At 41.2% G+C, this 24409-nt stretch overlaps 1 protein-coding gene across 1 annotated transcript in view; it reads left to right on the plus strand.

Annotated features, from left to right (window-relative positions):
- XKR4 (XK related 4) overlaps positions 1 to 6593 on the plus strand; it is a gene marked incomplete at both ends in the record, with an annotated part of 321432 nt that extends 314839 nt beyond the window's left edge. The window contains one exon of the mRNA XM_079722464.1: positions 5647 to 6593. Within this exon, the coding sequence (XP_079578590.1) occupies positions 5647 to 6593 (947 nt within the window). The remainder of the gene's footprint in view (positions 1 to 5646) is intronic.
- Between the last annotated feature and the right edge of the window lie 17816 nt (positions 6594 to 24409).

Consider the following 24409-nt stretch of genomic DNA (forward strand, 5'->3'; position numbering starts at 1 on the left):
AAAGAAGTTTGCGATCAAGATGGTGGGCAGATTGGGAGGCAATATGAGAGCAGCTACTGGATGACAAATGGGCTATTTTCGGAAATTGGTACCCAAGCAGAGCAGCAGATCCTGGCACGCTGAGGTGGGTGTGCACAAGGTGTGGTGCGCGCTTATAGCAGGGAAGCTGGACTTAGATTAGGAACTGGGACAGGCTTCCCTACGCAGAGGAATGGTGCTTAACCTGGAAACTGAAGGATGAGGCGGGATTAACCGGAGAGATGTGGCTTTTCAAGGTAGAGCACAGCATTTCGTGTCTCGGGGGAAAGGGAGAGCTGGCAGGTGCCTGGGGGACCAGCTGAGCTAGAGGGAGTCGGGCTGAGAGCTACCAGTTCAGGCTTCCCAGGAAGAGCCGAGAAACATCAGCTATCAGCGAGTCAGCTTCCAGCACAGCTCTTCCGTCTCGCAGTAGAGGGAGAGGAGCATCAGGGAGATTCAGGAAGGCGCGAGCCAACGCTCCGTCGAGCGGCGCCCCCTGCCGGCCAAACCTCACGCTTCCCTCGTGATGGATTTCAGAACTCAGACCTAGGAGTTAATTCTGCATGAAGGGTATACCTGTTCTGTTATTCTCTCTGCTATTATGTATGTTTGAAATTTTACACAATAATAATTTCTTTTTTTAAAAAAAAGAGCCTTCTCACCAGCTGCAGTCTGGTTGTGAACATGGGCCAGTGACCAGGTGTTTCCCTGAGACTAACCCTTGGCTGGCCTGTAACAGGGGAAAGACAGCAGTTCTGCCCTCCCTAGGGAGAAGGAAAGAGACAGGCTCATTCTGTTTGTTGAAGAATCAAAGAATGAGAGTACTTGGTTCAATTCCCTGAATGTCCTACATCCGGGGAATTAGGCTATAAATCCTATAAAGCATTCTCCAGGTGTTTTCCAGGAACTCTTGTTTACACCCAGGCCACGAACGACACAACGGGAGGACAGGTTTCGTTTCACAGTGTTTTGGCATTTGCAGCTCAGACTGAAATTGCAAAGAAGCAGAATAGGAGAGCAATGAAGAATGGTGCAAATTTTTTGAATGTCTCATTCTATCTGTGGTTCTGACTCTATCTTTAGAATCCTTCCTTTCTTCCTTCTTTCCTTCCTCCTTCCCCCCTCACTCCCTCTCTCTCTCTTTCTTTCTTTCTTTCTCTCTCTCTTTCTTTCTTTCTTCCTTTCTTTGTTTCTTCCTTCCAAGTCATAATATATGCCAGGCACAAAATGACAGAAAAGTAAATAAGCAGGTACTTTTCCTTACCTAAAGGTCCACTCCAGTAAGAAACACAATGATTAAACAAGCACAAAATAAAACATAATTATAAGCTGGGATAAGTGATCTGAAGGAAGAGAATGGGGGCGCGGGTGTGCTTGATATAAAACATACTCCTAGAGAGAACTAATTTCATCCAGGGGCCAGAAGTAGTCCCCTTCTAGTTTAGAGGTTTCAACATAAAACGATCTCTTGGATTGTAATATTTCAAGGGTCTTATATCCCATCCTAATCCCTTTATCCATTATTTCCAAGAGGAGATAATGTTTAAATGCAGATGATAGAACTTTTGTCCACACCTCTTCCATAATTTCCACTGGAAACAAGTTAGGGAGAGGAGGGAGGGAAGATAACTCATTTAACGCCTGAGAGTAAGACTCAGTTTCTTTTCTTTAAAATGAGATTGTACAGTGAGAGGCCCCCGTAACGCAAAAAAAAAAATAAAATAAAAAAAAATAAAATAAAATAAAATGAGATTGTTGCACTAGGGAAGCTCTGAGGTCTTATCACCTTTTTTTTAACATTTTAATAAATAGTGTGATCCCATGGAGTCCTCTGGAGTTGGTTTTTACCTTAGAATGAAGTTTTCATGAGCTATATGCTATTCATTGTTTTGAAAGAAAATACTATGAGACCCACTGTACACCTCCTAGGACTACAGAAGGAATCTTTATATTGTAGCATTTTAATGATGTAATGGGAATAATATTGTTCAGTGTCACTTATGTAGTATTCCAGCTTAGAATGCATAACCATGAGGAAACAAACAGACAAACCCAAAATGAGGACGAGGAACACTCTTTTTCTTTCCTTTTTCTTTTTCTTTCTCTCTCTCTCTTTCTTTCTTTCTTTCTTTTTTAGGTACTGTACTCTTCAAAAAATGTCAAATAATAAAAGGCAAAGAAAGTCTGTGCAAACATTCCAGATTTAAAGAAAACTAAATGGATAAAACAAGCAAATGCAATACCTGGTTCTAGACTCAATCTAATACCAGAGGGAAAATCCTGTAATGGACATTGTTTGCCAATTGATGAAAATGGAACACTGATGGTGAATTAGAAAGAAAAATTGTACCAATGTTAAATGGACTGAAGTTGATAAATGTACTGTGGTTATCTAAGAGAATATCCCTCCTCATAGGAAAGAGACACTGGTGTATTTTAGGGTAAAGAATCATTGTGCTAGTCCTTTCCAACTGCTATAACAAAATACCACGGACTGGGTGGCTTATAAACAGCAAAAACATCTTGTTCACAGTTCTGGAATCTGGAAGCTGGAAGTCAGGGTTCCAGCATGGTCTGGTGAGAGCCCTCTTCCCTTCTGGGTGGAAGACTCTTCGTGATATTCTTACATGGCCGAAGGGTTAGGGTTCTCTCCAGGGATCCTGCTCATGAGGGCCTCCCAAAGGCCCCACCTACTAATACCATCACCTTTAGGGAGTAGGATTTCAACCTGTAAATTTGGAACACAGCAGCTGAGGTGTGTGCAATATACTTTCAAATGTTTGAGAGAGAGAGAGAGAGAGGGCAGTGATAAAGCAAATGAGGCCAAATGACAATCTGGGCAAAGATATGTGTGTCCAATTACTATTTTTATTCTTGCAATTTTTCTGTAAGTTTACAATTCTTTTCAAATAAAAAGTTAAAATATATGTTGTTGGCTAAAGGATCACTTAGAGTTCCAGGTTCCAGCACAGCGCCTCAGAAGTTCTAGAGAATTCTACCTCTATAATAACACAGTGCCTTGTGGAGGACATCTACGTTGGCATTTGAAACAACTGAGCTGATATCATTTGCATAAAAAGCAAAAGAATTAAAGAGTTTCATGGCGGGTGTGAATTTGTAATGAGGAGTAATTCTAAAAGGGCTCCCCATTTTCTGTTCAGGCATATATTTGTCTTATACAAATTAATTGCTAAACAGATGAAAAAGAAAATCACCATCAAATGAACAAGGGAAAGTCTAGTTCTTGTGAAACAGATAATTCATGAAGGGAATGGTTATGATGGGCACGAAATTTGCCTTTGGTAATGACTTTTTAAATTGTAAAATACATAGAAAGCAAAGCTGATAGAAAGTCTTCATTTTTCTACTGCCAGAATATTGTCATAACAATTGTATGGTGTGTCAAATGCAGGCTGAATTCCTTTTTTAGGGCATAATAATAAAAGGGGTGATGATTACAGGGGAATTTGGACGAAGCTAATTTTCCAATTCTCTTAAAATCCGACAACGGATAATTTTAGGATGCTGTATACGTAAAGTTTGTTGTTGTTGTTTACGATTTTCACTGCTTTGAATAACAGCCTTCGGTAACTGGTACCCTGATCTGACTGCCCGATGGAGTCGCTCGCTCCTTCCTTGGCTGGAGCCTGACCAACAATGTAGCCATCCTCCTGAAGGTGGCGCTGTGCTCCGCGCGGTCCTGAAGGATGCGGGCGGGTGGAAACCCGGAGGGTGTGCAGGTAGAGAAGCAGCCCAGGTGCACAGCTCAAACGCATAAGGAGAACACAGTCTATGCAAGAAGCAACCCGCACCGTCGCAAATGGTGCCAATGAGGAGAGGAGCTCCTGAGGGCTTCTGTGTCCCACACACGGGTGTTGACATTCAAATGGCACTACGCTTTGTTCTTATACACGAAACTGATAATAAGTATGTCCTTTGCATAATTCTTCCATCACCTTTTATCTCCCATCCTCTCACCTGGTTTCTTCTTTCTGTAACTTTTCCTCCTTCCCTCTCTTCTCACTCTTGGAGGTGCTTTAGAATAGATGTTGGTGCTTCCACCGCCTAAAAGTTATATTATCGCAAACTCCTTTGTGCACGGGTGGCTAACTGACCTAGGAATATCGCCTACACTGCCTGAGGGTTGCAGTAATGAAAGGTTTTTTTGCTGGCCGGAAAAAAACCTGAAGGCCCAGTGTAAGATGTGGATGTTCTGCTGGCTTGACAGGGAGCAGACATAAGACGTGTTGTTGGAAAATATTTTCTTTATCAATAATTGTCTTTTGGAGTTCACCTTTCTCAAGGAGAATGTGTAAGAAATGGTTTTCGAGTTTGAATGTTTTTTCTATCAATTAGTGTGGGTCTTTGCCAAAAGAATCATTTTTTGAAATTCATTCTTCAAGGACCATAGACAACAGCTTTTCTCTATTGAAGTATAAACAGAAAAGTGCAAATTCCATCCTAAGTTGTTGGCAGCCCCCATTCCATAGCGGGAGAACAATGATTAGGAATAGATCTGGTGAGGAAAAGCCAGCTGGGCTTAAAAACGCACAAAACCTTTGTTAGCGTTGGTAAGCCTCGTTACGGCTTATTAAGTAAACCAGCTGCGGTGCAGGCTGACCTGACGTGTCAGTGACAAAGGGGAACTCCCCAGAGAGCTCTCTCCTGAAGGAGGTGGTGTGTTTTCAGGTGAGCCCTGTCCACATCACGACCACAGAGGTGACGCTTCAGACACAGCAGGTGGAGCGAAAGTGGAGGGGAGCAATAAGAATGTTTTTTTAAAATTTGGAAACATACTTTTGGGGGGTTACTAACCAAATGGGTTTCCCTGCATAATAAGAAACGTGGTTGATACGTGATTTCTGTACAATATTTAATTTGTGGAAGAATAAGAGGTGCGTGATGGTGAGCAGTCATTTCTTCTTCTGAGTGGAAAGAAGCTGTAGGAAGAGTCTCGGATCATATTAGGACAGACTGCCCACCAGGTATCACAAGAAACATGGCCAAGGAGATTCCATGGGCTCCTTTTCTTATGTTCAAGAAGCAGTTAACTTTCTGTGGTGAATGAACTACATTTATTCTTGTTTAGAAGCAGAAAGGTGAACCAACCAGCCCCTCAAGTCTCCTGTCATTATTTGTCCCTTTCAATCACAGAATCTCAAAGCTGACAGGGCGCCCTGGAGATCATCCACTTTCTGAATGAGGACACCAATGTCAATGATTGTCCAAAGTCATGCAGGTCATAAGGGGCAAAGATGAAACAGCAACCAAGTTCTGTCAATCTCCCATCCACAGTTATATTCCCGCCAAACAAAAGGACCTCCCCAGTCTCTTTACACCAAATACACAGAAAGCTAACACCTCTCCCCATCTTCAGCCCCAGGCTCCATGCTGGTCCCCAGGAGCACTCCCATTAGCCTCATGTCTTGTCCATATAGATGGGGCCCCTTAGAGGACAGATCCTAGGACCCTCATCTGAGTGTTTAGTCCAGCTACAACTCAAAGAAATGAAGAGCTTTGCTGTGGTAGAAGCTAGCCTGCCCCAAGCCCCCAGCCCCACGTGACTTCTTTCCAGGGACAACACCGCATCTCGCTTTTGACAGCCTGTCTTCCTGTTTGTCTTTGTAGGTTTCACAGCGGCTGCCTCCCTCGTGTCCTTGGCTTGGGCCTTGGCCTCCTACCAGAAGGCCCTCCGGGACTCTCGTGATGACAAGAAGCCCATCAGCTACATGGCCGTGGTCATCCAGTTCTGCTGGCACTTCTTCACCATTGCGGCCAGGGTCATCACCTTTGCCCTCTTCGCCTCGGTTTTCCAGCTCTACTTCGGGATCTTCATCGTCCTTCACTGGTGCATCATGACCTTCTGGATCGTCCACTGTGAGACAGAATTCTGTGTCACCAAATGGGAAGAGATCGTGTTCGACATGGTGGTGGGAATCATCTATATCTTCAGCTGGTTCAACGTCAAGGAGGGCAGGACACGCTGCAGGCTCTTCATTTACTATTTTGTGATCCTTTTGGAAAACACGGCCTTGAGTGCCCTCTGGTACCTCTACAAGGCTCCCCAGATCGCGGACGCATTTGCCATCCCAGCGCTGTGTGTGGTATTCAGCAGCTTTTTAACTGGCGTTGTTTTTATGCTGATGTATTATGCCTTCTTTCACCCCAACGGACCCAGACTCGGACGGTCCCCAAGTTGCGCTTGCGGGGACCCCGCCGCTGCCTTCACGCCGTCTCCAGAAGTGGCCACGAGCGCCCTGCGGTCCCTCTCCAACACCCGCAGCGTGGCCGGCGACCGCGACCAGAAATTCGCAGAGCGGGACGGGTGCGTGCCTGTGTTTCAGGTGAGGCCCACGGCCCCGTCCACCCCGTCCTCTCGCCCACCACGGATTGAAGAATCTGTCATTAAAATTGACCTGTTCAGGAATAGGTACCCAGCATGGGAGAGACACGTTTTGGACCGAAGCCTCCGAAAGGCCATTTTAGCCTTTGAAGGTTCCCCGTCTCCTCCGAGGCTGCAGTACAAAGACGATGCTCTCATCCAGGAAAGGCTGGAGTACGAAACCACCCTGTAAAGCAAGAAGGCTTGGAGGGGCCCCAAGCTCCAGACCCAGGGGTGACAGCCGGGCCGTGGCAATAATGAAACTCTGCCCCGGAGTCGAGCAGCGAGCTGTGCTGTTCGCAGTCTGACCGTCATCAGGATGCGTGTCTGGCCCTGCCTCAGCTGACAGCCTGCTGCTGGCCTCCTTTGAAACAGCAGCCCAGAGACCCTACTGTTCCACCTGAAGGGAACGGGCCAGCTCAGTAGGACCCCTTGTCGCCACCAACCCCTCCTGCCCCGCCTTTCAGCACATCCACCTGAGGGTACTATTATTATGGGAAATGTTGCCTCCGATCCCTAGGGTGTTTTGATGGAGTTAACGGATCTTTGCATAAAAATATACTGAGTCATACACACACGTGTACACACACACGAACACACACACACACCAATCCTGTCAAAATAGCTTAGGTGATTTCTTTTGATGCAAAGCTGTGATTCCCACGGGAATATAAAAGCAAAGAGAGAGAAAACATATCCCTCAAGACTCCAGAAAAGAAAAAATAGTAAAGCTAAGAAAGAATTCATAAACCATTCTCACGTGAAAACCAATCCCATGCGTGAAAAGCCTATCCAATGGACAGAAAACCCAAGTGTGTTTACGCATGTATTAGAATTGATGGAATGGTTCGTTTTCAACATGTCAGGATTTTTTTCCATTTTAAATTTTCAGTTGAGAACATCTTTCATGACAGATACCCCACGCAGCCCATGGCTGGCTTTTGACGAGACCAAGGAGCTCGATACCTTGGTGATGAAAGTTCAATGATAATCAGGATGCAGTATTCAATTGCAAAAATTTGATAAAACCACGAAGAGGAAGCGGGAGAAAAAGGCAAAGTGAGCATCCGATTTCCCGGCCTGTGCAGCTCACACGGGAAGGTCAAGGCAGAGCGGAGGGAGAGCCGGGCTGTGCTCAGGTCCAGGAGTGGAGGCTCTGCGTGAGTGCGGAGAGGCCAGATTCCAGAACATTCCACGCCACACCCTTCTGGTACCAAACACCGTCCAACACGGGATGGACGGGGATGCCCTGAGCGGCTGAGCATGAGTGGCGTGAGCCCCCCGAAAGCGGAAGAGAGCACGAACAGTCAAGTTCTTCGCTGTGTACAGACTCCCCCCTCCCCCATCCAAGGTCAAAGTGATGTGTCTCTTAGAGGCTTTGGGACACATTTTAGTAAGTATAAGCAGACAGATGCAGTGAATATGCTATAAGAAAACCCTTCTGAACCGATTGAGGTCTTATCACTAGATCCACTAAGATTCGTATTTGAGTCCTTTGTAAAGTCGCACTCTTACAACAAGCTTCTGGGTTTTAAATACCTCCGTCCAGCAAGTAAACGTTCCCCACTTTCTGTTCCCAGCGTCCCCCAGTCATGGTGCTTTTTGTTGCATTAAAAGTGCCGGTCAAACTTTGATAGTATTTTTTTATAGTTGGTGCAGAGTGGAATAACTCATGGATTATTTCAATATTTTTGTAATAAAAAATATATAGGGTATACATATAAGCATCATCACTTTTTTTATAGACCTGGAATCGTTTAAAATACTTTAAGCATCATAGTTACTTGGGATGTCAGAAACTGGTCCACAGATCCCATCGACCTGCCTTGGCAGGTTAAGAACATGCGTCTCTTGCAAGATCACCCTACTTTGCCATGTTGGTGCCCCCAGGAACCTGGCCAAGGGTGCTATCAGAATATCAGGGGACAAGAGAATCAGCTTAACTAGAAAGGGCTTGTCAAGACTGGCCAATGTTTCCCAGGAAATCAAAGACGTAAGTGATTACCTTCTTCCATCTGTTATGACAAACCTGACCACAGTGGAAGATGTCTTAAACTTCCTTCCCTGGTTTTATATTAACCCAACCGATATACTAAATATTAGTCAAGTCACTTAAAAAATATCAGTGTAAAAAAAAATCAGTGTAACATATTCAGTTTTTTGGACTGTCCAATTAACTTTAAATAGTCAAGGTCTAGAGCCACGACCTGTAATGGGTGTATCGTACATAGACTGCTGTCCCTATGATGACACCCACAGGAAGTGAGAGGGCTCGACCTAGGACTTCTTTTGGTACAAAGCCCCAAAGCAATGTTTTAAAAAATGGATGATTTTTATCAGTAGACATATTTTCCTAGTACTCCATGATTTGATCCTTCAAGCAAGAGTCCATTAAAAGATAATAGTCTTTTGTTTGGATGTGAAAACATTATCTAGTCACCAGTAAAGGCCCAGGAAGATGCTCTTCTTGTCGGCAATTAGTGAAAACATCCCACCCCCAACTATAGAAGGAAACAAAAGATTATAATGGCAGATTCTTCACTTTGGTGCCGAACCACGAGTCACTAGCTTCATTAATTAATGATCTTTGTAAATTGAATTGCTCAGTTGAACTCTACCTTTGATTCCACGAGTAAATAACAGATTATAATAATGTCAGTCAACAAACACAACAGACCCCATCACTCTTCAATCATGTAAGTCCTAAATTATTTCTCAACTTGATCCTTCATTTAACAGGTCAAGAGTCAAAATAAGTGCTGTGTGGCTAAAAAAATGACGTACTGTGCTTTGTCTTGGGGGTGAGAATGCAGTCAGGAGGGTAAAAGAAGTTTGAATTTTTCAGTGATTTCCCAAATACTGTAAATACTCTGTTATCCAGCATACTTGAAGATTTTGATGTTTTAGTCAAAAATTCTTGTGAAGGCAATGACATCTCTACCATGTTATAAATTACAAACTTTCTCAAGATTACAAACAACAACAACAACAAAATTTTTACTTCCAAGGAGAATCATGACTTAATCTTGCTTCCATGATTCATAAAGTGCTGCATTGCCATCAGACTGTGTGGTGATGAGAACGTGTATTAGTTTCTAGATCCACCGATAACAGAGAGTTTAAAGTATTAGGATTTAAAGAGACATTGTCAACGTACAAAGGAACAAAGTTTGATTTTCATATGTATAGTTTAGTTCTTCCTAAGATTTTATTTTCAATTTACCATTACCTCGTCCACGGAAAGTAACTCAAGAATCCAAAAGGAACCAGCCGTGGTTAGCATACGAATTGCAAACCCTGGATTCTTTATCTGTGGGCTGCAACTAACTTCCTGGGCTGGGTCTACTTGGGTCCCCTGTAAGGGGTGAGGGGCCTGTTCTTAGTGCTTGATTTTTGCATAGGACCATGAAATTTTCTAAAAGAGAATATTATGAATTTTTTTCACTTTTAAATTAGCATTTCTCAACAAAACCTTATTTGAAATGAAGGACCATATGTATCTTAACCACACTGAGACTTTAAGTATTTGTGTGGAAGAAAAAAAATTTTTTTCTCCATGTAAGTCAAAGTTTGGTCCCCCAAAATGACTATGTCCTTTAAATCTTCTCCCATTTCCATTGTCCTACTTAACTATGTACTATCTAGTTCAGTAACCTTGACTTTGCGAACACTTTGTTACTATCCCTTTATGATATTGCTGTGAACACGACAAATGAAATAAATTCTCCTACTGACATGGCAAGAATATGCAATTCAAGTATAAGCAAAAGAGAAAATACAAAGATAATCTGAAGATAAAATACATTGAAGTATTTATACTTAATTTCTAAATGCCCAATTCCTTTGGCTCTGTGAATAAATGAAGTAATTAAACCAATTAAAAGTGAATAGGAATCATTGAAAGCTCAATGACTTATTAAAGAAATATTGTATATACGTGTGTATGGTATGGATAACAGATACATATTACATATAATACATGTGCACACACACACAACTAAAGTAACAGATGAAAAGAGTAAAGTATATACTGCCCCTTTCATACATATAAATTGGTATGTTATTGACACGTGAACTTTTAGATCTAAAGCTTTTTCCCCACTCCTTTTTGGCATCAGCCCAAGCGTAGAGCCCATGTCTGTAAGACATCAGCACACTTGTGAACTTTGGTTGGAAATACCTAGATATAATTTATCACTTTTAGCTTGTATGAATTTCCCCCCCTCAAGGATCTCATCTTTTAAGCAGTTGACTAGAATAGTTTTTTGTTTTTGTTTTTGTTTTTTTGAGGTACGTGGGCCTCTCACTGTTGTGGCCTCTCCCGTTGCAGAGCACAGGCTCCGGATGCGCAAGCTCAGAGGCCATGGCTCACGGGCTCAGCCGCTCCGCGGCACGTGGGATCTTCCCGGACCAGGGCACGAACCCGTGTCCCCTGCATCGGCAGGTGGACTCTCAACCACTGCACCACCAGGGAAGCCCTAGAATAGTTTTGAGTTATTTCAAAGTCTCTTTCTCTGAACAGATTGAATGGAGCAAAGGAAACCTCTGGTGTCCTTAGCAGGATTATGTAAGGTTACATATTTGCCTTTAAGTGTACCAAATGCCACTGAGCGGAAACAAGCTCTGACGCGATGTTTGGACAAGAATCCAGAAATTTTTTTTCTAATGAACCATTTTTGAGACTAAATATACGTTGCCCTGCATTCTGACGAGTCTTTGCCCTTAGCCATTACTGTTTCTCATCATCACTGGATGAGTTGCCTGCATTTTTATGTTTCTAAGGAGAATTCCTTAAAGCCTTTTAAAAAATAGCTCAGGCTGTCTTTCAGAAAAATAGCTCAGAGGATGGTTGATATGCGTGGTGGAAACACAGCAGGACTGAGGTGGTCATTTCTCTAATTTCAGTGATGGATGCAAATCAACTCATGTTCATTTATCTTCAGCAACCCAATGTCACTTTTGGAAACAATCAAAATGATGGCTTCTGCCAGTTTGTGACTCATAACACCCTTTGTCCCCAACTGAAGCAGGAGCCTTTCAAAATGGCTAAGGATGGGCCGTTTCCCTCAGTACCCCCACCCCACCTCCGTTTCCAAGTTTCCGGTCCCGACCTGTATCAGGCTGTGAAACGATCTTGACAGCTGTGTGCCACCTCCTCTCCTCACCGGGGCAGGCTGTACTGCCTTCTGCAGAGTGCTCCCTATGGAGATACATCTTGTCTAGTGGCTGTCCTAAAAATGGGCACATGGGAAGGTGCAATAAGTGTTTGCAATCAACAGCCTCCAAAGTAAAACTCTGCGGCATGTGGGTGGAATTGTGTACAAACACAATGTGCCATTTAATTTTGCTAATTGTAGCAATTAGGCAAGCTCACACAACAGCAGAAAGCCAAATGGAGGAAGTGGCAAACAGCCATTTACCCACTGAAATGAGGGGTTCAGGAGCTCTCCCTTGAGTGTTTGAGGCATCATGTTGTTTTGCCATCCATCTGAAGCTCTTTCTCTATATTCCATAAGAAAAAAAAATCAGATGCTTTGTAATATTGCATGCAGTGATCTAGCGCAGAAATGTAAAACTTTAACCTTTTGTGGGCCTATGTTCTGCTAAATAAGGGGTCAGTTAGTGTCTAATTTCTTTGCTAAAATCATTGCCATAATATACTGACCTAAGTCAGAAGCACTGACTGAATCAAATTTTTGCTTTGGTTATTCCCCCCACCCCCGAAGACTTTATGCCGTTCATTTCCCCATATGGATGGTAGCTGACTGTGCCCGAGACTATTGTGTACCTGGGCTGTGCTAACCAGCTTTATCTATGTGATCTCACCCCCTCCTCAAGGCCATCTATGAATTAAGCACCATTTACAGATGACAAAATTTAAGCTCAGAGACACTAAACTATCCAAGTGTCGCTCCCACAGCTAGGAAACACTGGAGCTGAGAGCTGCACACAGCTTGTCATGACTTCTAATGATTACAAATCTTTTTAGAAAACCAAGGAATAGTTTCCCACCAAAATCTCTTCCTGACTGGGCAAGGTCTCTGGAGAAACAAAAACATGGTCTGATGATCCAATTTTTCAAAGAAAATTTCATCTAAAAGTCAAAGATGTCCTTCAAAATGAAAAGTTAACAATTAAAAAGTCAGTGATGAGAAACAGAAGTCTCTATTTTACTGCAACTCCCTAATTCAGAGTAGGCAGATAAATGCTTGTCTTCCATTCCAGACAATTGTCCCTCCCACCCCCATGGCCCTACTTTGCACTAAAGTAAGTGATAAATATAAAGTAACCGATGGTTCTTTTCTTGTATTCTCTACATGTATGCTACTGTCATCCAGTTAGGCAGAGTGAAAAATAGCCACACCCCCCTACTTACCTTGACCCTCTGACTAGGGAAAAAAAAAAAAAGGAGAGCGAGAGAAAGGAAGGAAGAAGGAAAGATGGATCTAACAAATCTTTGAGTGACATTCTTTTCATATTATAAGATAATTCTATTCCATTGCAATAATTTTCCCTAACTTTTATTTAATGTCTTGCAAGTCACAAAATTTAATACTTATGAGGATTATTATAGCACTAGTGGAACCATCATATAAATCTGGGAACTTCATCTTAGATGGAAAGGTTACATACAAAAAATATAACAAACATTTACCCAATACAGGTTGAGTTGGATTATAAAATAATGTGTGTGTCCTCTCCCTCCTCAGCTTAGATGTAACGCATCTGGGGTCTACAGGATGACAGAGTTGTGACCCAACCAAAGATGTTGCTGTGTAGGCAGCTGTATGTGTGTTGCTTGAATTTGTGCTAAAAAGGTAGCCAACAATAAACCAAAAATTTTCTCAACCCTGGTGTTTATTTAAACAAATAGATACAGGGATCAGTCCGAATTTAACATATTAAAAATACAAGCAATCTTCTATCTTCTGACTTTGATATGATTTAAGCAGATCTTTATGAAGTTAGGTGAAGGTAGGAGTCACGAATTTTTATAGAAAATAGCATCTAAATGGGATCTCATGTTACTTGAGAACGCTTCTTTTAGAAATGAGCACAACTGGGATCCAAAGAAACCAGGCATTTTTTATCATCAGGATTCCTTCAGTCATTCATCTGTCACACGTGATCTACATGACTGGCATTGCCAGGCAATACACAGTCACATGCAAAAGGAATTCCACATTCCAGCAGCTCACACTTTGGTTATTGGTAGCAGAAGAAGAGTCTGCTGACTTCAGCTCTAATGCTTTCTACTCTACCACACTGCTTCTTTTTTTAATGTCTATATTTAATTCTATACTAGAGCAATAAAGAAACATAAGCTTTTCCAAGGCTGTGTTATGTAAGCCTCACAATACACAATTAGCACACATAATGGCAAACATAAGGTAATGATATAAATATAAAGATAAATCAACAATGGATGACAGCCTATAAAAAGAAAAGTAGTTTTGTAATTTGTTTTTATGCCTCTCCAACACTAGATACTTTTAAATCAAGGCCACAAAGCAACAAAAAAATCGATACATTCTTGGCACAAAGTATTTGACTCAAAACAATCATCTCTGCATTAACTTTGGAAATATTCCTGAGAATTTCTTTTAAGAAGAGACATGAAATTAGGATGCCTCTGAGATGTCTGAACATTTTTCTAATAGGCACTTCTCTGATCTTCAGGAAGCATCCTTTATGAGCACATATGATACTTTTTTGTCCCAGTCACCATTCCAGTTTTTTAATGGAGTGGTTCTGTCTGGCCACAGAGGAATGGAAGAGGGACTGTCAGGTAGACAGAATCGGGACATGTTGTGAGGTAGCCAGAAACCCCACTCTGGACAGTGCAAATGGGACACATGTGGGTTTATAAAAGATCCCCCTTCCCCACGATCAGTAGAGAATCATCGCAAAAATATCTCTCTGTGGACAAAAGTTAGATGTCCTAGTAGATTTCCCCAGAACATAGCCTCCTGCGTATGCATTATTTAGGAATAACAAATCTCCAGACATAAACCTCAGTTATCGCAACCTGAGGGGTTGTTCTGAAGCCCTGCCCCCCATGCCCGGAAGAGATGCCTCACCTTTCAGGAGTCGGGACAGCCAGCCCCATTCCATGAGGACACATACTCACATGGTATCCAATCCAATTCCCTCCTGCACTATGGCCCGGAGTGATTGGCTTCCCACAGATGTAAAGAGCATCTTATTGAAAGATGTCTATTAACTTGCATAACTAATTTTCTCTGAGTGAAATAATTCTGTTCAGGGAATCCTATAAACCCATAGGTCCTCTATGGAGTAAAAGGAGAGAGAGAAGGAAGCATATTAATTTTTATGAGCACAGAATACAACACCAAGAATTCCTTGGTGAATCCCGTGAAGCATCAGTAAAACAGCTGACCTGATAGTAGGGCTAAGTCAGAGCTCTGATTTCTCAGTTCCTGCCACGATTAGTGGTTCATTATGGTGACGGCCACTGTCTCAGCTGTGGCACCAGACAAGAAGAGTACAGTTACTGATAATGATGTTTGCAGAGAAAGATCATATTTAACAAAACAGATCAACATCAAAACTAATTAATCAACTTGATAAGCAAATATTACCAGCACAAAATTCTCTCGTGCTATTATTGAAGCCTGCCTCCTACTCTGTTATTAGAATTTCAGAAAATGTAAGGTTTCATGTTTTTATTTTACTTCCATCTACCAAATTAAGCTGGTGACCATCACCCCTCTCTCTTGCCTGATTTGCATTCAAATGGAACTAATCAAATTCTTACTTCATTTAGGTGTTACAAATACTAACAAATGGAGATGTGTTTAAGCTAATTTAATTGGACTGTTCTAGTGGCAGTCTGGTATACAGTTATATCAAATCAACACTCTTAATTATTTCAAATTAATTCATCTATCAAAACAAGTTCCAAAACAGTCTTAAGTGTTTTGAAAATACATTTTGGGTTTCTATCATTGTAAGAAATTCCTGTTTCGATTACAAGCCAGTAGAATGCATCTTAATCAACACTGGCATTTTAATCCATTGTGGTTCTGGCGCTTGAGTTTGGGTGTTGGGTACCTCTATGATAACTTAACAATCAACCTTCCACCTGTGGCTTTCTGTTTGTGTTGCTGAGAGTTCTTATTCTATCCAAATCGTGAGCGATAGCACATCATCTTGTAACCAAAGGAGATCTGTCAGCTGGTCAAAGAATTGTCATTTCTTATCTTCCTTTCAAAGAGCTAAAATATTCAAACCCCCTTATTAACCTTTGTAAGATATTGTACCTAGAAAAAGAAATGAATCTGAAGTGTGTCTTGAAAGCCTGGGCTTGGTCTCAATCAGAGTTTTGGGGCTCTCTGAAAAGAAAGCAATCTCTCCTGCCTTGAGGAAGGGGAAGGGGGCTGAGAAGATCCAGCCACACCAGAAACTCGAGCCTCAGCTTCCACGAAGCTGCATACTGCTCATGCTATTGATTCCCTTCTTTTTTACAGAAACATCTCGGAATTTGTCAAGCTTTACTGAAGGTGATATGCATTAATTAATTCAACAGACCCTTTAATCTTGCAAATTCTTGACTTGTAAGATTGTAGCCAAGCTATTGCAAGGGGAAGTGAATCAGTTAGTGGGAAGGAGCACTCGTTTAGGGCGGGGATGTGCCTGGAGAGAAGGACCTCTGTGAAGTAGCCACTCAGGAAGTCCTGCTCCCTGCTTTGTCATTCATACCTGCTTCATTTGTTTTTGCCAGTAGGCACGGCTTTGAAAAAAGAGAAAAAAGTCAGTGGATTCCTGGGGGCGTTCATACCTCAGGGTACTGGGTTATGGAGGCTCGTCTTAAATGGATACAAATCTACCTGTGTTTGGAAATGAGAAAAAACTCATTGTCATCTGTTTAATGATTCATCCGTCTGAGTACAGGTGCTGCTCTTCATTTCTTGAGAGTACCATTGTCAGCATTGTAATAACCAATTTATACAAGTTGAATCTATAATTCAGTTTCAGAGGTAAAATCTGCATGGATGTAGCTATTGAGTAATTTGATTCCTGCCTTCCTAGGTGGTGACATTGCCAGTTTCAAACTGAGAGACATTTGTATGTGGACTCGGCTCTCCTGTTGCTTCTGAGATCCTGCAAAACCTTGGTTAGGAGCTCTGAGATCACCGAGCGGACATTCTCAGCACCAGAGTGTTCACTTAAAAGTAAACAGGTGATCTCATACTTAAAAATCATGGTTCTTTTCCACTTACTTCGCTGTTTTTAAGGAAAGGTTTGAGCTGCAAGGTAAGAATAAATGTACTTCAGTTCACAGTTTCAGAGTCTGCAAGAGAGTCAGGCATCCTTATGTTGCTATAAAGTTTTCTGTCTAACCTTTCAGTATAACAGTTTTAGGAGTTAACACTAGAAGAATTGAGTGAAAGTCTTCAGATGTATCTGGTAAACAATCTAAGAGAAAAAGAAGAAGAAGCAGGGATGCTTTTTGTGTGTGTTCCAGAGGTGTTTCTCCTTCATAAAGGGCCATGTTGGTGACAGTCTCCAAGATGTACCATGAGGTACCAAGTGAGAGTCCCAGTTATAGGCACCAGGATTGTCCTGCATGCCCTGCTTTGGCAAAGTCATTTTTCAGAACTAGCTCTAGACAAAAGCACTGAAATGTAATGGTAAAGAGTGGCCTACCACCATGTAACTTATTTTCAATTGCAAGGCAAGGAAAACTAACAAGTTGAAGACATTGTGAATTTCCTGATCTCCAAAGCTCAAAAAAGGGCACAAAGATCCTCTGTGTTGTCCAATAAGTTGATTGGCTGTGGGGACATAGGAGCGATAAACCACCCTGTAAAACAAGGCTCCTGAGTAAGAGTGACTGTGAGAGGTGTTGGAACAGAAGGTTTCTATAGCTGTAGAGGTGCTGGTATGGGGATTGAAAAGCAAACCTGTCAGTGACTCATCAGGAATACTTGCCGCTTTATAGAGCAGAGGTTCGAGGTGGCCCCTGCCACTCCACGGCTATGACAATAGATGCGTCCACTTATGAAAGGACAAGGCATGGCTGAAGTGGAAGGACAGAGATGACATCAGTGGCTCTGTGTCTGCGACTAACTCTGTCCCTAAGGGGACTCTCCCCCTTGACAGTTTTCCTTGGTCATTGGCCGGTTCGCTGCTAGCTGGCTCTGCATGCCAAGGGCTTCTGATGGATTACAAAATGAGATATTTTAAGGTACAGTAAGTACTCTTGCTTGTAAAACATGACCGTTGAATCATCCCTCATTTTAACAGCAGTGAGATCCAGGGTGACCATGGCCTTACTCATCATCCCATTGTAAGTATACATCATGACATCCCAATAACCTCTGTGTTCAAATCCACTAAACCAGGTTTACAAATTTATTAGTTGAATCATTTCAACATATTTTGGATCTTGATTCTGCCATCACCTAGTCTGTGTCTCTATCCCCAAATAGCAAAAAGAATTCTGGTGAGAATGCTTTTCAGAATAATGGAAGTGAAAAAAGGTGAACAATGAAGGAATTTTTCAACGGAGACAAAACCACCAGACCACTGACAGCCTGAAAGCCCTGATTTTTCCTCGAGACTAAGTTTCTTTTCATTGGGGGGATTTCAACATCTGAATTTTCCAGATGACTGTGAACCATCTTCACTAAACACAAGTAGACACTATGGCATTATTAAAAAATAAAGACTGTCCACACAAATGCAAATATCCCAACAAAAAGTAAAGAAGTAGGTCACTCAAGGAGGGAATTTGGTCTTTGCGATGTCAAACAACTGGATAGTTGGGGAAATCCAGATGTTTGAATCCTCATTTTCCATCTGGTTTGTCTGGTCTGGTGTTGTCTAGATAGACAGAAAATGCTCAGGTGTTGTAGGTAAGGGAATTTAACCTTCTTGTGCATTAATCTATTGCTGGTGATATTCTGCTGCTAAAAATCTCTTTGTTGTGCAAAGGGAAATAAATAATGCAGAGCCAATGCTATTTGATTTTTATTTACTTTCGGCAAACGTGTGGAGGGGAGAGGTTTGGGAGGCTGTCCTGGGTGTATGGGAGGCGGTTTTGTCACAGACCTCCTGCAGAGCAACAGTTCTGGAGGCCTGCCTCTCTGCTCCTGCCTGGCAAGGAACCTTGTTATTCAGCCATTTTCCATCTTTTATAATTTTATAATTACACCTCTGCTTGTCACATATCCTTCATCCTTCACAAAGTCTACCTGACAGAATCATCCAAGGGAAATACAAATTTGTGAATGTTTTATTCTTCAAATAGGAAGTTTAGACTTTAAGGATTTCTTAGACCTTTTAAGCATAAAAAGATAAACTATAGTCAGCTCCTGTATCTGAGGGTTCCATATCCAAGGATACAGAGGGAGGACCACTATAAGAGACTTGAGCATCCTTGGATTTTGGTATCCAAGGCAGCCCTGGAACCAATCCCCTGTGGATGCCCAGGGTTGACCTTACTTACTACAGTTATTTCATGGTGAATTTCATGGTGTCAACAGAAGCAAAAGCTGTCTTTCCCAAGTTAAACAAAACACATATTTTTTTTGGTTTGCTTTATTGATGTCATTCCAATTGCCAAGAACTAACCGCTTATCACTTTGGAATATTCGTGTTTTCTTTGTAGTCACGGGAACAAAAAGAAAAAGATTACATCGAAGGGAAATTCACCTTCCAGAAGGGAAGTTTGAGAGAGTCTTAGGACTTTCATACTGGTAATTATTGGAGGGCGTTTCTTCCTTGTTTCGTCTGATTTGGCTCTGGATTGGTGAGCGCGTGTATTTCCTCAACTGTGTGCGTACTTCATCATTGTTCTGAAGCTGGTCCAAATTCAGACCCATTCCTTTTAAAGTGTGCTCATGCTGCAGAATGAAATCCGAGGCGCTGTTCAGTCTGCACACAGAGCCCTGAGGGTGTTCAGCTATGCAAAGACCGTGAGAGCATTTCCAGAGAAAACCGAAATATTTAGTAGGTTCTTAGGTAATGTTTGTGCTGAATTCTGCCCGGGGTGCCAAGTTACAACACCTGCATGGGGTAGGCGGTCCCTTCCTTGTCGGGTCCCCACTCCCATCAGATGCAGAAGTTTCCCCAAATCAAGTGGGTCCTCCACTTGGTGCCACAAGGGCCTCCAGCCCCCGGGGTCATTGCTCTGTGCTTTGTAAACGCTCCTTGGAGGGTGGTCTTGGAGAGCTGCGACCCCCAGGTGCGTGTGTGCACACCAATCTAGCTTGGATTTGCCTTTCTTCTTCCCTGAGATGTGTACTTCACTAAGTCCTTTTCCACCTCTTTTTCCCTTCATGTAATTGACAGAATGTTCAAGTCCAAGGTTTAGGTGAATTGTCAACAAAGAGGCAACAATCAGTCAGTAAGCCACAAAAACACTGAGCATTTTTTCAGTTATCTTTTCTTATGTGGTAATTAAACGGAATTTATGGTTTAGTAGAAAACCAAAAATCCCTGTGTTGAATATCATGATTGCTTTAAATATACTTAAGTATATTCTATGAAACAGATTCCTTTTACACTATGGCATAGATTCCTTCCCGGAAACAAAGACACAGAGGGGTTGGTCCAGTGATGGGGACACAGGGTTGGGGAATCTGAGCGCCCGGCATCCTCATCCTTGGCCGTATCTTTCTCACATGTGAAAAAGAGATGATATTTATCTACCTACCTCATAGCCGTGTTGGAAAGATTAGTTAGAGTTCAAAAAGTGCTTTGACACCCGTAACTAGTATTAGCACAAAGGAGAACCGCATGGCCGGGAGGGATTGGCTTTGGAGGCAGGTGGAGGCGGGTTAGAAACAGAACAGCAATAACTCACCGAGCAAAGACTCTGACTCTTCTTGATTGCTTAATAAAAGGAAAACTTTTTCTTCAAAAGTCTATGTAGAACTTCTTTATAATTATGAGCTTTTTAATGAGAAAATTAACTCTTTTCATACAAACATTGAGAATGGGAATTTTCCTCTTAACCAAACTGAATTTTACTAAATATTTATCAAATGTATCCAGAAAACATGGCTTCTTCTGATGCCTAAAATGTTGGCACCCCTGATCCCAAGCTACATTTTCCAGAACGCTGCCATGACACCTGATTCAGTACTAATGATTAGCAAGTGGTGCTCTGAAACCCACTACCAGGAGAGGAAATTTTAATAGATATTATTGAGATTAGATTTTGTGCTGTTTACAGTGAGATTCTTTCTCATCCCTAAGAGGATACATGTCTCCCTTTACAACCCAATAAAAGAATCTAAAGCCTTATTTCTTCACTCTTGAGTTGATTTATTTTCAGATTATAAATATATTTTAAGTATTTCAGAGAAGTGTTTGTTTACACTAGGGCTTCAGCTCTGCATGGATCCACATCTATTCTTACACGTACACAGATGTGAGTACTTTCCAGAACAGAGGAGATGGTGGGAAAACCACCACAGAGAACGTCCTGTGCAACTTCCTGCCAAAGTAACATGTTTTCTCTTAAATATTTAGTCCTGAGAAGAGCTAGTGCTAAGTAATATGATTTGTCATTTTTGAGTCAGGGAGGCAATATTGTAAAATATTATTTATGGGAATATACCCATGAAACAATACTAACAATGCAGAAAATGTTTTAATGATGTGACTTCATGAGGGAAAGTTGTTGTACATAAATATTATCATTGTGCCCTTATTTAATAACCATATTCCTTTGCCAAAAAAAAATGCATGCTCTTAAAAGTATGAAATAGGGTTTCAGAAGTTTCACCAGATAAGTGGGTTTAAAATCATGTTGTGCCTGGAGCTGACATAACATACGTATTCAACAGAATCTCTTCTGGATTCTAAAATCTTGTTGCCAGTGGTACATCCAAGGTTTAAAATTTCAGACTGGTTAAACATTTCTAATGCATGGTATTAAGCTTTCTGAAGCATGAATTTAGCCTAGGCAATTATCTGACCCATTTAAAAAAATTATGTTGCCACATCAGACTTAAGTATCATTTTGGTGTTGTTGCTGTTCTTTTGGTTTTGGTTTTGTGGGGTTTTTAGACTCAAAATATGGTTATAGGAAGTGAGTCAAAATAATTTGGATTTCTCTGGCTTTTTTTTTTTCCAGTTCCTAGCCCCAAAACCTTTTCAACCAAAAGTGCGGTGGAATATCCTTGCTGCTATGAAGGGAAATATCTATGTCTTTCCTTTGTTTTTGCACAAGAAGACTGAGGTTGACTGGCCTTGGTGCAAGGACCTGGAAATAAGATGGAGTGAGGCAGCTTTCCAGGTGGATGGGCTGGGAGGAGAGGAGATAAGTGGGCAGAATAAGTCATTGGGAGATTTCACCACAAGGGTACAAAATAGAATCCAAAGGGGTTAGAGCTGACCGTTCTTCACAATAGTAGAATCTAAACTCTAGACTTAAAAACAAATGGAGACAAGATGTTATTAGATATAAGCTGTATATCTAATCACTGGGGAAAAGGGGATTTGAATGCCCCACACATTTCATTCTTGTTAAGACTTCCCAGTCCCACATGAAACTCTCCAACGTCCTCCCGGAAAATAAGAGACTCTTTTAGAAAAACTAGTTTCTGGCAAAGATAAATCTGATGATACTGCTGTGGACCAGTCATTATGTCCTCATCATGTATATGATGCTTTTTAAATGTAGCTGTCAACTTTCATGGCTACTTCTGGTTAACATTCTATCCCGTAAACAAAGAGAAGAAAACACATGGAAAATTCTGTTTTGCTCAAAAGGAATGTCTCCCAACTTGTTGATATCCATTCTTATCCTTGGCATGTTATTATCACAAAACTCCTTTCATATCTAGGTGGTACCAGATACAGGTAAAAAAGGAGGTTTTCGGTCAATTGCTTATTGAATGTCCTACCTGAAGCCTCTCTTTAGGCTGGAAGAGGGGATGTTGCGTGAGAATTTTGCCTCTGCCAGATCACTCCTGCATTTCTTCTTAGCTAACAGAGAGCTCAGTGACCTGGAGAGAGATAAGATGATGGATATGCAGATAGGCTTTCCCATTCTCAGAACAAGGAGGGCAGCCAATAAGCCAGACATTTCCTCCCCCTTTGAAACCAAATAATACCTTGAATTTAGGGCTAAAGACAAAAATGTCATAAAAGTATGAGTGAAATCATCCTTCCTATTGACTTATCTCTGTTCCTACTAAATACTTTTTACAGTTTAGATCAAAATTTCTAGTAACGATAATGCCCTGATGTGTTATACCTTCGCAGAAATAGGGAAAGCATGAATTATAAAATTACTGGGGATACAGACTTCATCTGTACTGACATCCTACCAAGCAAATTGGAAACATATACTACTACCACTAATATTTTGGTTTCATTAATAATATCCAGTAGGAAAGTAGAAGCATTGAGGTCAGCATTAAACCATTGCACAATGGAAACCTGCTTCCAAACAGCAAGGATTTTTGCTACTGAATTTGTTCTTCATCCTCCAGTTATTTTAAGTAAATAAGTTTCACATCTAACTACCTCAGCTACTGTTTTATTTTGAAACATGAAATTATGCACTTTGTAACCAATAAGTTTTTTCATTTAAAATTCCAAAAGGATACTTGGTGCAAAGCAATTTTCAAAAAATTCATATATGACGTAAGCAACCCAGAGGTGGTACTTCATTTTGTTTGTTTCTAAGTTCGAGCACGGGTGAAATCCTTGTTTCCATTCAACACCAAGAGAAGCTGCTCTATATTTGCTTAATTTGCCTTAAACATTCTGTGCTCCTTTCCCAGCTCAGTTTTTCCATTGTTTTTGTTTTAAATCTATCTCTGGAAAGAAAATGTACCAGGTGGGAGGTGAACAGCCAGCTGATGAGAATGGTCCATCATTTCTCGGTGCCCTGTTGTCAACTCTCTGCATGACCTTCCAAGTGTGGGAAATGGCCATTCCTGTGCTCCCTTCTCCCTTTACCAATACAGAAGTAAGGTCTGAGAGACCCCGTGCGTGTGTTTAGGGAATGGAGTCGACATTCCCTGCCCCGCCCCCAGTACAAGCTCATTGCCTGCACCTGAATGATAACTTAGCAGTTCTTGTGCTTTTACTTTGTAAACACTGTACAAATGTATTTGGAATTTTATTTGAAATGAAGATTTAAGCTAGTTATTAAATTCTTTTCCTTCCTGTAAATATATATATTCAAATTCCATGTATCCAAACATTCCTTTAGCGTTCGGATCGTAAGAGTGTCTTTATTGGCTGGAGGCCACTGTCTCCGGACACGGTCTCCCCCTGCTGTAGTTGAAAGCACAGTGTGTGGAGTATTTGATGTACTGCAGTACCATCGTTATTTTGGTCTGTTAAGTAAGTTGCAATTTGTGATGAAACGAAGTGGAAGTAGTGCTTCATAATGAACAGATTTCCTTGGTTACATGATTTTTCTTGTAAAACTTAAAAAAAAAAGAAGAAAACTTGAAATTTTATAGATTTGGATTTTGTAGATTTTTTTTTATTTTATTGCAACACAAGGTACCAAAATCATTAAATAAAGTACACTGTGGTCATTTTAACAGAAGTCTGAGTTCCTGATTCTTTCTAAGTCTAAGAAGAGAGCAGGACACTGTGGGTCTAAGATGAGAAAGTAGGAGAAGGCCATGTTCATGGGCATAGTCTCCTGACAATGTGATTTAAACCTGAAAATAAATAGCTGAGTTTTGTCAAATCTGAAATAAATTTAAAATCGAATTATATCAGTTTCTAGGATACGTTTCACTTATTCATTTTATTTCTGAAGAGTGCTAAAGAATGTTTCTCTAGAACCACTATAAAAGCAAAAAGATGTTTCAGGCCACAAAGAGGCTTAAAAATGTAAATAATTTGTTTAAACATTAATAAAAGGAAAAACTGTCAATGAACAAAAGTACTTTTTAAAAAGATGACATTTCTAAGTGCCTGATTTTTTTTACAAAATTAGGGTTTATGCTATACATATTGTATTTCTTAAAATATTCTAATTTTTGGGCCTCCCTGGTGGCG

The sequence above is a fragment of the Hyperoodon ampullatus genome (assembly GCF_949752795.1).
Source record: "Hyperoodon ampullatus genome assembly, chromosome: 17".
Classification (NCBI taxonomy): domain Eukaryota; kingdom Metazoa; phylum Chordata; class Mammalia; order Artiodactyla; family Ziphiidae; genus Hyperoodon; species Hyperoodon ampullatus.